At 42.7% G+C, this 16,954-nt stretch overlaps 1 protein-coding gene and 1 pseudogene across 3 annotated transcripts in view; both read right to left on the bottom strand.

Moving 5' to 3' along the window:
- Positions 1–643: 643 nt before the first annotated feature.
- LOC109900232 (insulinoma-associated protein 1a pseudogene) lies at positions 644–3,222 on the bottom strand (annotated as a pseudogene).
- A 280-nt stretch (positions 3,223–3,502) lies between these two features.
- Positions 3,503–16,954, bottom strand: part of cfap61 (cilia and flagella associated protein 61) — a 31,645-nt gene continuing 18,193 nt past the window's right edge. For all 3 annotated transcript variants that reach the window (XM_020496319.2, XM_020496318.2, XM_020496317.2), the window contains exons 21-26: positions 9,237–9,544; positions 8,652–8,979; positions 7,681–7,760; positions 7,279–7,484; positions 5,633–5,729; positions 3,503–5,516 (exon numbers count right to left, since the gene is read on the bottom strand). In XM_020496319.2, coding sequence (XP_020351908.1) covers positions 5,316–5,516; positions 5,633–5,729; positions 7,279–7,484; positions 7,681–7,760; positions 8,652–8,979; positions 9,237–9,544 — 1,220 coding nt within the window. In that variant the 3' untranslated portion in view covers positions 3,503–5,315. The remainder of the gene's footprint in view (positions 5,517–5,632; positions 5,730–7,278; positions 7,485–7,680; positions 7,761–8,651; positions 8,980–9,236; positions 9,545–16,954) is intronic.

Genomic DNA, 16,954 nt, shown 5'->3' on the forward strand with positions numbered 1-16,954 from the left:
TCTCATTATAGTTGCATGGACTGAAGGATTATTACAACAAACAAAATGTCTTAAACATGTATGTGACTTCAATTGAGCCCTAGAGTGACAGGAACCAGTATTCCCTCCAACTATACTCTGCCCTGTGCTGCACTATGAGATGGGATGCAGTCAGTGGAGGCTGCTGAGGGGAGGACGGCTAATAATAATAACTGGAATGGTGTGGAAAACATGTGTCCATTTCAGCCATTATTATGAGCCATCCTCGCCTCAGCAGCCTCCACTGGATGCAGTGAGAAATAAACACTCTCTGGTGCAGTAGTGCCATCTCTGCTTCTTGTTGGTCTGCTCTGTGCTGCTGAACTATGGGATGTTGCTAATGGAGGCTGCCTCCGGTGTGAGGATGATAGCCTGAGTCAAAGAGTCAATGTGTTGAGGGGGAGCCTTTTAGGAAGACAGACAAAACAAACTCAACCTGCTGAACACCTGCACTACCCTGTACTCCCTCACTGACTGACCATTCAGGGCCAAGACCAGGCCATGTCCACTTACTTTCTGACAATAGTGAAATGCACTATAATAACACCACCACTGTGGCTGAATGATCCTGAAGCTACAAGCTCAGAAAACAGAATTTTCTTGGATCCAAGTTAGTCAAACAATATAGATTTTTTTGCTTTTATTATTTAGACATATAGCTAATAGTTATAAAACAATCAGAGCAAAAAAACAGGATTGCATTTAAGAGCATTGAAGAGAATGTTTTATAAGCTCAGGGTCGATCGATTACTTATACACCATCCTCGGTATCTATGTAAACTTGAAATAAATAAGTCAAAAGGATCATTTGGCTATGGCATGAAAAAATACATGAATAAGTCTCACATAAATCACACAAAACATAATTTACATAAGATCAATTCAATAAATAAATAAATAGAAAATAACCATGATGGTTTTATGTGTAGTATATTGGCAATACACGTGTAAAATAACAATAATGATACAATATCTGGCCAATGATAAATAAGACATTAAAAACAATCATTATTCGACATTTAAATTAAGGCAGTTTTACAGCAGGTGTGTACATGAGCTCTAATCCAAGGCATTGATGGCTACACTAGGGCAAACCTTTCAAATTGTATTATGTTCAGAGACAAAGCTAAAGTTGAATGTCCACAGATTCACAAGCTAATAAAGTGATAGATACATTTCCAGCCTGTGAATTAAAAGACGATTGTATGACAACAGTACAGCTAGGATATGCCTTTCTTAGGTCTAGAAGCTAATGCAAAAGCACTTGTGCAGAGATCCTAGAAAAATAAAGTTAACAGTCTAATGCTTTACGTACTTTAGATAAACTAAGATGAGTCTGAAAAATATATAATTCAAGCTCCAAACGGGATTTGAAATCCCCATTATTAAATGCAGTGGTCGAGGACGGAGACAAACTTCACGCATACTGTATGACGTCCACGCGTAAAGGCACAGGTATCTCTTCAGTTTAACAGGCTGGTCGCACAGGCATCTGAAGGAGTATAACCTGCCTGTTTTCTGAGGGATGACATTTGTTGATGTGCCGTGTAAGTCCCGGAGAACTGTAGAACATGGCAGGGCAGTATTTGCATGGGTAGACCTGCGAGGAGTGGAGGAGACGGATGTGCCTCTCCTGGTTGACTCTGTTGGGAAAGTCCTCTCCACAAACAGGGCACAGGTGGCACCCTGAGGAACTCAGATTCAATGGTGCGTGGCTTGGAGCTTTGTCACTCGGTTTTCCTTCGTTTTGGGATAAGGGATAGGCATCGTGGACCTCACTGCTGGTATTGTGGGAAGCTGTGGCATGTTGAGATATGATGTGCTTTCTTAGGTATGCCTGGCGTTTAAACTTTTTCCCACAGTGATGACAATCATAGAGACCCTCCTCTGATCCAACTGATCCCGACTCTGACAGCCCGGGGCTGGGTGTGTCTCTATCACTCCGGCCCTTTATTTCATCAGACACAGCCTTGTCGAGCGCGCACATCTTATCACTCTCTGATTTAATATGTTGTGCACCAGACATTGACGCGTTACTTTGAGGTTTTGGTTTGTGCCAGCGCCTGTGGGAGGCTAGGTTTGCCGGGCAGCTGAAAACCTTATCACATTCAGGACATCTGTACTCAATCCTCACTATCCTGGAACACTTATGCTGGGCCAACGCGAAGGGGTCGCCATATGCTTCTCTGCACAGTTGACAGACGAACTCACCGAGAGGCTTGTCACCTGCTGCCGGCTGTGGTCTGGGTTTTTGGTCGACGGGAGCCTCTTTAATTTTGAGCCCAAGCACGGGTGATGTGGTCATCTCGTCTTCGAAATGTAGTTTCTTGATAGCTTTGTTTTTTTTTGATGGAGGCTTGTTTTTACGCTCGTTGTCGCTTGAAGGCCTTTTGGTGCCATTCCCGGGGACCGCGGGTAGATTTGGGTTCGTGGTTGTCCCGGTCCGATTGCAGTTACTAGTACCGATTTTTAGGTCCACAGGGGCAAAGAGGGGATCTAAAGTGGTAAGCGATGCGGGTGTGGGAAAGGATTCAGCAGACACCGGTGAGCCGAGATTGAAATGTCTCTCTAAATATCCTTGTTCATGGTCTTTACTGACGGGCCGGGTGGGGCTGTAGAGAACCTGGTACAATGCCTCCGGGTTCCCAAACTGAACAGGTTTAGCATCTTGTCCGGGGGCTGCTGCTGTTGCTGATGCCTCGCAGAACAGGGATGCTGCATCTGCGCGCTCAGGGAAGGATGCGAAAGCTTGTATTTGTTGTCCCTGCTCCACCTCATCAGAGCGGACCCTGTAAGACATAGGGTTTGGTTTCTTGTTCCTTTTCACTAAAAATCCTCTTGGCATTTTTGCGATGGACGGAACAGATTAAGGCACTGTTGACGCACAGATTATGTTGAAATAAAATCCAGGTTCAGGTTATTATTACAGAAACATCGGACACTTTGATTGTTCACCGTTCCCCTGGCTGCTATTGATTCGTTCTCCTCCCGAGATGCTTTCATCACGACATAGCTGCACTCGTTTTAAGGGGAAATTATGATATTGTTCTCGCCCCTTGTTGCCTCATCCCCAACCAATCAGATGGAACTAAGATCCCTATGGATTTGCGGAGTTGGTTTGGGAGGGTGGAGAGAAGGGCTTGGTTTCGGGTGGAAATAAAGGAGGATTTGCAGCTTGCTAAGCAGATGTACCTGAGTTTAAAAAAAACAAATATTACTATGCACGCATTGCCCCCTCATAACCTCGTCCCATCGAAGGCACACGCCGGGACCCTCCTCTTTTTACGGTCTGATGAGTTTGCATAGAAATGCACACGTGCCTCGGCTTTGTGTCCCTCCTTTATGCGGGAGGGGGGGGGGGGGGGGGGGGGGGGCACACAAAGATCTGCCAAAAAGGAGATGTCCATTACTACACAACAACCATTAGAATCTAAAATAAAAATTAGGGAGGGGTGCCTGATTTATCGGACAATGACAAAGATGGTTGGGGTTGGTGTTATTTATTAGTTGGCCTACCCAAAATATTATCTTCTGTGCAGACACACACACACACACACATTGCTGAGTTGCATGTTTTCATCTGCTTCAATTTCATAATTATTAAGCTTTATTCAAGGCTAAAGAAAATCGACAAATTGTTCAACCAATACAAAGTTTAAACTATAGCCTATTCCTTTAAAACACCACATTTAAAAACCCCAAACAAGCAAATATTTATATTGGAGAGAAAGAAAAAAAAGCAAGAAAGAAACATTTCAAGGCATCCATAGCGACATGTGTTGGATACGACAGTTGAACTCTGGACATATGAATCAGTCATTTTACGCATACATAATTAATGAAACAGGGTTCCCTGCTTTGCATTACAATGGCAGCGCTTTTGCAAGCTGTATCCCGCTTGTGATTGAAAAGGAAATTGCACGGTAAAATGTGCAACAAAGCAATCTGGCCAATAGATACTTTCGGCGCGTGCTGTGCGTGATCAGTGTGGTTTGAACAAAGCCGACCGTCTCCAAACGGGCCCTACCATGATTATCTCTCCGTTAAAAACAGTCAAACCCAATTCCTTTAGGGTCATATCCCATCTCTAAAATATAGCCTAAAGGCTATCCACCACCATGGCGAGGAACGAGAAAACTTGTCTAGTTTGGCTAATGCGTCAATATTTCATTCCATAATAATTTGTGCGATAAACCACATGCCAGATGTCTGACCAAGTCTTTTTGTTTCTTTTGACAGAATTTCACCAAATATGAGATTTGAATGGCATAGGCCTCTCCGGTTATTAATAGGTAAATAACTATAAAGTTGTTCAAACTAATCTGAAATAGGGCTACGTGAAATTATTGTAATTAAAGTAATTATCCAAGGCCCAAACAATGATGCAAATAATAATTTAAGATATTTTTCAGTAGGTAAAATCTTTAAAAAGTGTTTGAAAACATGGTATTCTAACATGACCTACAGTATAAGCCTATAATATAGGCCTATAGGTCATGTTAGAATACCATGTTTTCAAACACTTTTTAAATTGCCTTCCTCTGGGAAATTGTTTGCATTAAAATGGCTAATTATTCAATAGCCAGGGTATGACACAATTCATTGGGTGTCATTGAGCCATGTAATTTCATAGATTCATATATTGTACCAATTAACGTTATCTTACCGAGCTATTTGATAATCGCTTGAACGATCCCATACCTTGAGGCGCGTGTGCGGCTATTTGTTCATTGGCGTGTGCTGCGCAAAGAGAGGCAGTGAAGATTTGAGCCTCATTACCATACAGCTGTAGAATATAGAACCCCTCCTCGCACTCACTAAATCCACTTTCATCTAGGCCTAGGTCGTATCAGTCATCCCAATAACCTTTGCAGTTACAATTACAAGTGACCTTTAATGCGAATTTGAGCAAAAACTGTTATGTGAGAAAGCAGAATTTGACAATTCGTTGTGACTTTATTATAACACTTCATGAGGATTGTTTTGTTTTCTCTGTTTTCTCAAATCAGTCAACTTTAACTTCTCATAAAATTAAGACAACTACAAGTTAGTGTTCTTGTTCATGCTAAAAGTGTGTACATAGACAAGAATATTAGGCTATCTAAAATCACAAGTACATTTATTAAAGACATTGGCTACTGTATTTTCTGTTCAAATGAACTCAATTGAATGTCAATGTTTTTACTACAGTTGGATGATTCTACAACGTTTTAATTAAATCAAAACAATGGAATATTTCTTTGTGATGAATATGTCATTTAAAATGTGGGTTGAGGTAAAATAAGATGTCGGAGCAGTTACAGTAGTCCAGGCTGGGCATACATAGTCAGGTGGTACCTGTTGTACCTCAGGTAATTCAGTGTGCTGGTCTTCAGGGAAGCCAATCCCCCACTTGTTTCAAACACCTTCTTGAGAAACACGTTCGGTTCCTCAATAATGTCCAGCTTCTCATCTACCATTCTCTGAACGAGCTCTGAAATGGACACATCATTGTGGTCCTGGAGAAAGAGAGAAGGCCTTCGTTAAAAGCCCCCCCCCTCAAAAAAGACCATAGCAATGACAAATAGTATCGGTAGACAAACATGTGAATGGAGAAAGATGAGACAAATCCAACCTGCACTTTAGTTGATTCCATTATCTGGTGCATTTCCTGCTCAAAGTCTGCAAAGCGATCATGATATATCGCCAGGCACCATTTCTCCCTGAAATAACTACCAACACCCCCCCCCCACACACACACGCAAACACACACACACACGCACACACACGCACGCACATGCACACACATTTAGTGCATTCACCTAAGAACCCCCAACAGAACAGCAACAGCATGGACAATTCATTATTTTAACAGTTGATGATGTGTTCAGTCAGCTCCAATAATGACATTGAGAGTGGCCTCATTCAGAGCCATGACAAGGGCCAGTGATGAATCCAGATGTAGTAAGTGTTAGACAGCTTTATGAACACGGCAGGGTGGCTATGCTTCTCCACAGAGCAGAAGAAGCAGATTGGGGACCTGCATTAATAGATTAGACCCAGGGACAATGGCTCCTATATATGGCGTGTTGAAACATCAGAAACGAGGTCACTCAAACACCAATCTCCAACCGCTGGCCTACCTGCAAACACTGACAGGGAACAGTATCTTGAATACATACTTCTTCTGAGAGAGCTGCCTACTCAAAATGCAGATTTACATAAAGACAGTGTGTTGATTTACTTTTTTCCTTGACCATACTTGTATTGTCTGTAAACATTTGAAATGTAACTATATATTACATGGTCAAGAGTGTGTGGACACCTGCTCGTCAAACATTGTTTCAAAATCATGGGCATTAATATGGAGTTGGTCCCCCCTTTGCTGCTATAACAGCCTCCACTCTTCTGGGAAGGCTTTCCACTAGATGTTGGAACATTGCTGCAGGGACTGGCTTCCATTCAGCCATAAGAGTATTAGTTAGTTTGGGCACTGATGTTGGGCGATTAGGCCTGGCTCGCAGTCGGTGTTCCAATTCATCCCAAAGATGTTTGATGAGGTTGAGTTCAGGGCTCTGTGCAGGCCAGTCAAGTTCTTACGCACCGATCTCGACTAACCATTTATGTATGGACCTCGCTTGTGCACGGGGGCATTATCATGCTGAAACAGTCCAATGTTGGCAAGCTTTATACCACTCCAGCCAACGCTTGTCAATGTGCATGACAATCTTAGGCTTGTGTGCGGCTGCTTGGCCATGGAAACCCATTTCATGAAGCTCCCGACGAACAGTTAATGTGCTGACATGGATTCCAAAGAGTGTTGCAATCGAGGATAGATAATTTTTTACACGCAACGCGCTTCAGCACTAGTCAGTCCTGTTCTGTGAGCTTGTGTGGCCTACCACTTCACAGTTGAGCCATTGTTGCTCCTAGACATTTCCACTTCACAATAACAGCCCTTACAGTTGACCGGGGCAGCTCTAGCAGGTCAGAAATTTGACGAACTGACTTGTTGGAAAGGTGGCATCCTATCCTGGTGCCAAGTTGAAAGTCACTGAGCTCTTCAGTACGGGCCATTCTACTGGCAATGTTTGTCTATGGAGATTGCATGGCTGTGTGCTCGATTTTATACAAGGTGTGGCTGAAATAGCAGAATCCACTAATTTGAAGGTGTGTCCACATGCTTTTGGCCATCTAGTGTATCTTTCCAGAGACCTGAATCTCCCCACTCCCTCCTCTCTGTGGTGTACTGTAATGTAAACCACCCCAGCAGCTACCTACCTGTAGAGGTCGTGAACCAGCCCTTCATCATAACGGGAACACAGGCGGTTGAGCAGCAGCTCATGTTTCCCATAGAGACACAGGTAGTTGGAGACTGGGAAGGGCTTCAGTGACAGACAGGTGATTGTCTCCACCATGCCGTACTGGTTCAGGTGCAGGTGGAAATAGTTGCCAGTCTCAATGCGGCCAGTCAGGATCTCTCTTCCCTGGGGAGAATAGGACAAATCAGACAGGGATTTCAGTATTGTTAACATCACAACTTGTATGAGAAATTGGAAAAATAATCTCTATCTTTTTCAGAACTTGCTTTTCAAAATGAGCAGTCACAAAGAGAAATGCATACTTATGTGACAAAATAATCAAGCCATGCACTTTCTAGTGAGGATTTCAAATGGTACCTACCTCTACAGGGTGAACTGCAGATGGTCTTTGCTCTGGTTTGGTAGCATGGAGATAACTGTATCCTCCTGGCAGTCTACCACCTTGGTAAAAACCGTGTGTACAGATAGAACAGCTGAACTGGGTTTTATGGGTCTACTGATGCCAATAAACAATGAAAACCCAGGCATGACTCCCAAGTCACAGACATGTCTTGCTTACAGTGTCTGAAAATAATGTTTCCAACTGTGGGATGCTTTGAAATACCTAATTAGTGTAATATTTATAAAAACACATGGTAACTTGATGAGCAATAAATAGTTACAGTACTATATTTATGTTCAAATGAACAGAATTGTATATGTGTGGATAACTACCACAGTTTAACAGACAATGCTGTAGAATAATGCCGGGTGATAAGGTATTTCTACCACTAGGAGAAACGTTCAAGGCTTTTCAATTTGTTTGAAACGGACAAAAATAAGTGGTTGTTTTGTGAGCACAGCTCTTCACCTGACCTTGTTTACCCTGTGACTAAACAAATACAGAATCGGCCATTGTTATGGTTCATTGTTGTTTGATGATCAAACAGTAAAATGAGAAAGAAGTGAGTAGCTCAGAGATTCCATTACTAGGGAACAATGTAGCATTACATAAAAATGTGAGATGGAGTACATTGTCCTGAACAGAGAGGATAACAGGACATACAAGGTGCGAACCTTTGGGTTTTGAATAAATCAACAATGATAGAAAAAAATGGCAATTAGTTATAATTAGAATTATGACTCAATCAGTATTATAAACTGGGTGTTTCGGGCCCCGAATGCCAAGGCTAAAGGCTGTATCCATGCACTCCGCGCTGCATCTTCATTAAGAACAGCCCTTAGCCGTGGTATACTGGCCATATTCCACATCCCCTCAGGCCTTATTGCTTAACTATAACACATGGATGAAGATCATTTCTCTGGCTATTTCTGTGTTGGACGGCAGCAGACCTTGGATCTTGGCTTGTGTGTAGATGGGAATGAGGCGGTCCAGGTCGGCTGGAGAGTTGACGGCCGGCTCCAGCGTGGGGTCGAAGAAGGGCAGCAGAGCAGCAGCCAGCTCCTGGCCTACCTCCCTAGAGTTGAAGCTGGAGTGGGACCACTGGTCTGCGAGATAGCGCCGGGCAAACTTGGTGAGGGGCCCGGCTGCGCGGATGGTGGAGTCGTTCGTATGGAATGTGGTGTCTATGACCAGTCGGCCGTCGTACACCAGACAGGCGTCGTTGATGGTCTTAAAGGCATCGTAGTCCACACCTTTGGAGGAGAGGTTCATAAAGACCTACAGAGAAATCAAGGATGGTTAGGCAGTTTTACTACATTAAATGATCCTGCTACCAACTATTTTACTCTGCTCATACGATCATGAAATCCACAATTAAAATGGACAATAAGAGACCAAAAATGATTGAAGCCCACAACACCTCTGATATACATTCCATTTTAGAGACCTGTTACAAATTCACTGAATCAAGTATGAAGCTACTGCACCCTAGTAAGAGTGCCTCTTTTCTCTCAGAGATGGTGATTTGGACTTACAGAGCACTCCAGCCGGAGAGGCTGACTGTCACTGGTGAAGGACAAGGAGGTGATTGGCTCAGGGTTCTGTCCGTCATTCATCTGGGCCAGCAAGCAGTTGTGGTGAACATGGACCCCACTCTTCTCCAAGGCCTTCTTCATGGCCTTCTCCACTGTGGGGTTGCTGAAGCACGATCTGGGGCTGCAGCTGGAGCCCTCTGTGGTGGGCAGATGGACCAGGTGGATGCGATAGCCTTGGACATCCAGGCATAACAGAGTCTCCACACAGGTGTACACGTCAATGGTGTTGCCATACACTATGGCATTACCTGTAGTGCCACAAAAACAAGACATTCCAACAAAAAACAGATTGAGTGAATAGCGAGCTTGATGCAATTTACAATCACAAGAGGATTGGTTGAAATGTATTACAGCCAGCCTTCTCAAATTACTCAGATGCTATGTGGATGGAGAAGATCGGGTCACTTGGCAACAAGGGGGCATGGCAACCACACAAAGACTGCCTAATCTTCTCTTTGTCAGTGAAGAGCTGTGGAGGAGGGATGAGATGAGAGCAGCTATTTGAGTGACCTCTGAATTCTTACAGCTCAGCCTCTCCTGATGATGAAAACTCACTGATGTTAATAATGACGGTAATAGGAGGATCTAAATTAGTTTAGCCTCAGTGAATGTGTCCTTTGATGCACACGTTTCAGAAGTGGCCCTTTTCTCCTCGATCTAGCCATCCCTAACCTTGGGCTTATTATCCTAAATGGGAAGAACAACCATGGCTGCCGCATTCCAGTTGATTTGAGACAGTAATGTAGATATTTTCCCTGAATAAAATAATTTCTAAGGCCTGTATAAAAAAGTATCGTACTCTTTTTTGGGGGATAAAAGGAGAAGAATTGTATAATAGTATACATTCAAGTAAGCATCATTCTGGTCGAAAAACTAGAGATCATCCCAAATTTTGTAATCATCATTTATAAGGACTGCAAGCATGAAGTTGATGCATTTATGTAGAATGAAAGCTGTTCAATGAAGCACCCCACTTTTAGTCAGGGTTTTGCTTTTCTGTCTCTGTCCATGGTGCTGAAGTGGACGGCTACAGCAGTGCCACTACAGAGGACAATGCTGCCAGTACACTTTAAATGCTTTTTATATTTCTATGAAGTATATCATTATTATTCCTCCTTTCTATAATTATTTTGCTGAAATTATAAGGAATAAGGAACAAGATGGCGCCGGAGAGGATGGCAGACGTTTTACGTACCCCCAGCCGATTGTGTTGTTTTGTTTGTTTATTTGCGTTGTTTGTAACTTATTTTTATACTTATTTTGTACATAATGTTGCCGCTACTGTCTCTTATGACCGGAAATAACTTCTAGACATGATTACTTACCACGGACGAGCAGAATCCTCTTTTCCTTTCACAACTCTGACAAGGCCGACGCGAACGATACACTACTTCCTCGGAAACAAGCCCTGATTCCCGTGATCTGCGTGAAGAGGAGGCAGAGAAAGAGGGGGCGAAGGTCGGGCTGCCTTCTGAGAATTCGAAGGCGATCGAATATATCCCTACTACCCTCCTTTCTGCTAGCAAATGTGCAATCTTTGGACAATAAAATCGACAAGTTACGCGGAGGATTAAGCTACCAACGGGACATTAAAAACTGTAACATCCTATGCTTCACGGAGTCGTGGCTGAATGATGACATCATCAACGTACAGCTGGCTGGTTATACGATGTACCGGCAGGATAGAACAGTGGCATCTGGTAAGACAAGGGGCGACGGCCTATTTATTTTTGTAAACAACAGCTGGTACACGATATCTAAGGAAGTCTCGAGCTATTGCTCGCCAGAGGTAGAATATCTCATGATAAGCTGTAGACCACGCTACCTACCGAGAGTTTACATCTGTATTCTTTGTAGCTGTTTACATACCACCAGAGTCAGAGGCAGCATTGAATGAGCTGCATTCTGCCATAAGCAAACAAGAAAATGCTTACCCAGAGACAGCGCTCCTAGTAGCTGGGGACTTTAATGCAGGGAAACTTTAATTTGTTTTACCAAATTTCTATCAGCATGTTAAATGTGCAACCAGAGGGAAAATAACTCTGGACCACCTTTACTCTACACATAGAGACGCATACAAAACTCTCCCTCGCCCTCCATTTGGAAAATCTGACCATGATTCTATCCTCCTGATTCTAGCACCAGTGACTAGATCAATAAAAAAGTGGTCAGAGGAAGCAAATGCTAAGCTACAGGACTGTTTTGCTAGCACAGACTGGAATATGGATTTCAACAATGGCATTGAGGAGTACACCACATTAGTCATTGGATTCATCAATAAGTCAATTGATGACATCGTCCCCACAATGACTGTACGTACATACCCCAAACAAAAGCCATGGATTACAGGCAGCATCCGCACTGAGCTAAAGGCTAGAGCTGCCGCTTTCAAGGAGCGGGACTCTAACACGGAAGCTTATAAGAAATCCCGCTATGCCCTCTGACGAACCATCAAACAGGCAAAGCGTCAATACAGGACTAAGATCGAATCGTACTACACTGGCTCTGACGCTCGTCGGATGTGCCAGGGCATGCAAACCATTACATACTACAAAGGGAAGCACAGCCGCGAGCTGCCCAGTGACACGAGCCTACCAGACAAGCTAAACCACTTCTATGCTCGCTTCAAGGAAAATAACACTGAAACATGCATGACAGTTCCGAAAGACTGTGTGATCACTCTCTCCACAGCCGATGTGATCCTCAACACAGGGGCCCCTCAGGGGTACGTGCTCAGTCCCCTCCTGTACTGCCTGTTCACTCATGACTGCACGGCCAGGCACGACTCCAACACCATCATTACATTTGCCAATGACACAACAGTGGTAGGCCTGATCACCGACAACGACGAGACAGTCTATAGGGAGGAGGTCAGAGACCTGGCCATGAGATGCCAGGACAACAACCTCTCCCTCAACGTGATCAAGACAAAGGAGATGATTGTGGACTACAGTAAAAAGAGGAACGAGCATGCCCCCATTCTCATCGACGGGGCTGCAGTGGAGCAGGTTGAGGGCTTCAAGTTCCTTGGTGTCCACATCAACAACAAACTAACATGGTCCAAGCGCACCAAGACAGTCGTGAAGAGGGCACGACAAAACCTAGGAGACTGAAAAGATTTGGCATGAGTCCTCAGATCCTCAAAAGGTTCCACAGCTGCACTCTCGAGAGCACTGGTTGCATCATTGCCTGGTATGGCAACTGCTCGGCCTCCGACCGCAAGGCACTACAGAGGGTAGTGCGAACAGCGCAGTACATCACTGGGGCCAAGCTTCCTGCCATCCAGGACCTCTTCAAGAGGTGGTGTCAGAGGAAGGCCCTACAAATTGTCAAAGACTCCAGCCACCCTAGTCATAGACTGTTTTCTCTGCTACTGCACGGCAAGCGGAACCGGAGCGCCAAGTCTACCTCAAATAACCGGTGCCCCCGCACATTGACTCTGTATTGGTACCCCCCTGTTTATAGCCTGCTGCTCTTTAATTACTTGTTACTTTTATCTCTTATTCGTATCTGTATTTTTTCAGCGCATGTGACTAATACAATTTGATTAGATATGATTTGAATCAATATGTCTTCAACTTATTTTTTTTGGTCTACATTAGATTCATAGTAGAAGTAATTTGCATTTAGTAAATGATTTCCTCCATAATGAACAGATGCCCTAATTAATAGGCTTAATCTGAATCACTGCACATCTCATATTTCTTCAGATGAAAAATATGAATTCTACTTAAGCACATCAGTCTTTTCATCAGCAGAAAACCTTACATTCCAAATAGCACCCAATTCCCTTTATAGTGCACTACTTTTGACCAGGGCCCTAAGTAGGGAATAGGGTACCATTAGGGAGCTGACCTCTCAGAAATTAGTATCACCCTGTAAATGGAGGGAGATGGAGGAGGCAGACCTGGTTGAGAGAAATGAAAGATTTCCCTCTCACTAATTAGACCCTAATTATTCAGACTTTTGAATAATGTTACATCCGTGGAAATTAATGTAAGGGCGCTATCATGCCTTTAGCACTTCCTACATACAGTAGTATACCAAACATAAAGAACACCTTCCTAATATTGAGTTGCACCCCCCTTTGCCCTCAGAACAGCCTCAATTCATCGGCGGATGGACTCTACAAGGTGTCGAAAGCGTTCCACAGGGATGCCGTCCCATGTTGACTCCACAGTTGTGTTAAGTTGGCTGGATGTCCTTTGGGTGGTGGACCATTATATATATTTTTATACTTTCTTTTTTATTGAAGAACACATAGACAAAAAACGGTCTGGCAGGTACAGTATACATCATGCGTACAACAGTAACACCATCTTTGAATTAGACAATGTACAAAACCCATTTTTCCCAGTATTCCTGGTCTCTCTCTTCATGTGTTCTTAAAGGTCATAGTGTATTTCTTTAACAATGTCTACCCATTGGGTCACGGGGTCTTTTGTAGCCATTTCCTAGTGACAGCCTTTTTACTGGCTGCCAGTAGGACCTTCAACAGGTACTTTTCTCTATTGTGTAAGTTATCAGGTATTTCATCCAAGGACAAAGAAATTAATGTTTGATGAATGCTTGTTCTATGTCAAAACCAGTTAATTTTTTTCTTATTTCTCCGCAGTAGGATTAAACAGCAGGGCAGGAACAAAATATATGAGTGTGATCCGCCCTTGATAGCCCACATTCTCTCCAATAGTCTATTTGATTTCAGTTTAGGTGTTGTGAAGAAACGCATAACATCCTTCCAACAGAATTCTTTCCCATACCTCAAGTTAGTAGAGCTTAATTGAGTCGGAAATCAAATCAAAACTTGATATCCGTTTGTCCCATTCCCTAAACTGTTGGTGGGATTTCTATCGGCAGTGATTGGAACAAATACAGTCATCTCGGCAGGATGTTCATTTGGATTGTTTCGATTCTACTACTAAGATCCAAAGGAAGTGAATTCCACCTGTCCAGGTCATCATATATTTTCTTGTTGATGGGAACGTAATTCATGTCATAAAGTTTGGGTGTATCTTTTGGTAGGTTTACTTTAAGATATTTAATGGATGAAGTGGTCCACTGGAAGTTATACCTGCTCTTCAGTGCTTCCTGTGGGGTATGATTATATACTAGGGCTTGGGTCTTGTGTACGTTAAGCACACACCCTGAATATCTTCCAGATGTTTGTAAAACATCCATCAATCTACTGCCTGGGTCTTTAAAGAACAAGAGAACATCATCAGCATACATGCAGATCTTATGTCCACTGCCTCTTACTGTTACTCCCTCTAAATATGGGTCCTGTCTTATTGCCTGGGCTAATGGCTCGATGTTCAAGGAGAAGAGCCTGGGTGAAAGATTACAGCCTTGTCTTGCCCCACATTCTAAAATGATCATTAGTGACAAATGTCCATTCATCTTTATTCTGGCAGTCGGACATGAATAGTGTTCTGACGCAGTGTATCACTTCTTTGTTGAAACCAAATCGATACATAACTTGGAATAGATAATCCCAACCCACTGAATCAAATGCTTTTTCTGCATCTAGACTGATTAATATAGCACTTATCTTCTCCTGACTGACGTGGTCCATGACATGTAATGTTCTCCTTATGTTGTCTGTCTATTCTGTATGAACCCAGTTTAATCCCCATCAATAAATTTTGGGATTATGTCCTCCATTCTTTTGGCTGTTAATGATGCATAGTTTATAATCCATGTTAAAAATTGTGATAGGTCTATAGGAACTGCATTCCTGCTTATTTTTACCCTCTTTTGGAATGACAGATATTATGGCTTCTCTCCACAGTGGTGGTAGATCCCCCTCCTGCAGAGTCCAGTTAAAACAGGCCTGAAGTAGAGGTGTTAGTTGTTCTCTGAAGGCTTTGAACCATTCTGAAGGGAAGCCATCAGAGCCTGGAGACTTGTTCACTTTTAGATTAGACATTGCATTATTCATTTCTTCAGTAGTTATTTCTGAAGGAAGTCTATAATTTTACTCTATCTCAATGAGGGGAGATCAAGTGAGCTAAAAACAATACTATTGTCTGTGCATCTACCTTCTCTGGTTGCTTGTACCGATTTGTATAGTATGATTCAAATGCATTCTGTATTGCATCCAAACATTCTGTATTTCACCCACAAATTGTATTATGTGTTGTTGTTTTCTGACATGCTAGAAATTGTGTTGCCTTTGAGCCTGATTCATAATATCATTGTTTCCGGAACCTGAGCTTTTTCTCAACTTCTTCACTATAAATCTGGTCAATTTCCTGTTTTACCTTTTGAATCTCACGTAATATAAGAGGGTCTTTGAGATGACTATGAGATTGTTCTAAGCTTCCTAAAGTTTCCTGTAATTTCAGCAGTTTCTTTGCTTGTATCTTTTTCTTGAGAGATGATGTGGATATGATCTTTGCTCTAATAACCGCCTTAGCTGCATCCCACAATGTAGGAGATACTTCCCTGTTATCATTATTCTCCAGATAGACATTCAATTCTGTCTTTATTGATTCCTTGAATGCTGGATTATTCAGATTGCTTGAATTAAGCCTCCATAGAGTATTTCTTGGTTTGCTATTAAGGTGTAGAGTTAGGTTAACTCCATTATGATCCTTCTGCCCGATCCTACATCTTTAGACTTGTGCCTATCTGCTCTGTACATGAAAAAGTAAAAAGTATATTCTCTTCCTGACATATGGAAGTTGTGCAATACATAATTCCTGTAATATCCTATTGATATTTTAGCAACCAGACTTATTTACCTATCTTGATGTGTGCTGTCCAATTTTGAGTTTGAAATACTGTTAAAATCCCCTCCACAGATATGAGTGCCAGACGTTTCCTTCCTAAAGAAGACCATGTCACTCCCCGGGGACACGTATAATGTACATTCAATAATGTATCTTCCTTGTGATCTAGTTTACATTTAACAAGGATACATCTACCCTCCTTGTCTTTTATATATGACATAAACAAAACATTAATGCAATAAAAATTGCAACACCCCTTCTACCCGTTTAATAAGAGAAAAAGCTATCCCTATAGCCAATTTTCTCGAGTTTCTCGTGTTCAGGATGGGATAAATGAGTTTCCTGTCAGAATAGTATGTCAACTCTCTCCCGTTTCATCTTTGCTATTATCTTACTTCTCTTGATGTCACTCCCCAGTCCGTTTACAATGAGACTTAGGACCTTACTTCTCTTGATGTCACTCCCCAGTCCGTTTACAATGAGACTTAGGACCTTACTTCTCTTGATGTCACTCCCCAGTCCGTTTACAATGAGACTTAGGACCTTACTTCTCTTGATGTCACTCCCCAGTCCGTTTACAATGAGACTTAGGACCTTACTTCTCTTGATGTCACTCCCCAGTCCGTTTACAATGAGACTTAGGACCTTACTTCTCTTGATGTCACTCCCCAGTCCGTTTACAATGAGACTTAGGACCTTACTTCTCTTGATGTCACTCCCCAGTCCGTTTACAATGAGACTTAGGACCTTACTTCTCTTGATGTCACTCCCCAGTCCGTTTACAATGAGACTTAGGACCTTACTTCTCTTGATGTCACTCCCCAGTCCATTTACAATGAGACTTAGGACCTTACTTCTCTTGATGTCACTCCCCAGTCCGTTTACAATGAGACTTAGGACCTTACTTCTCTTGATGTCACTCCCCAG

The sequence above is a fragment of the Oncorhynchus kisutch genome, linkage group LG12, assembly GCF_002021735.2.
Source record: "Oncorhynchus kisutch isolate 150728-3 linkage group LG12, Okis_V2, whole genome shotgun sequence".
NCBI classification, from domain to species: domain Eukaryota; kingdom Metazoa; phylum Chordata; class Actinopteri; order Salmoniformes; family Salmonidae; genus Oncorhynchus; species Oncorhynchus kisutch.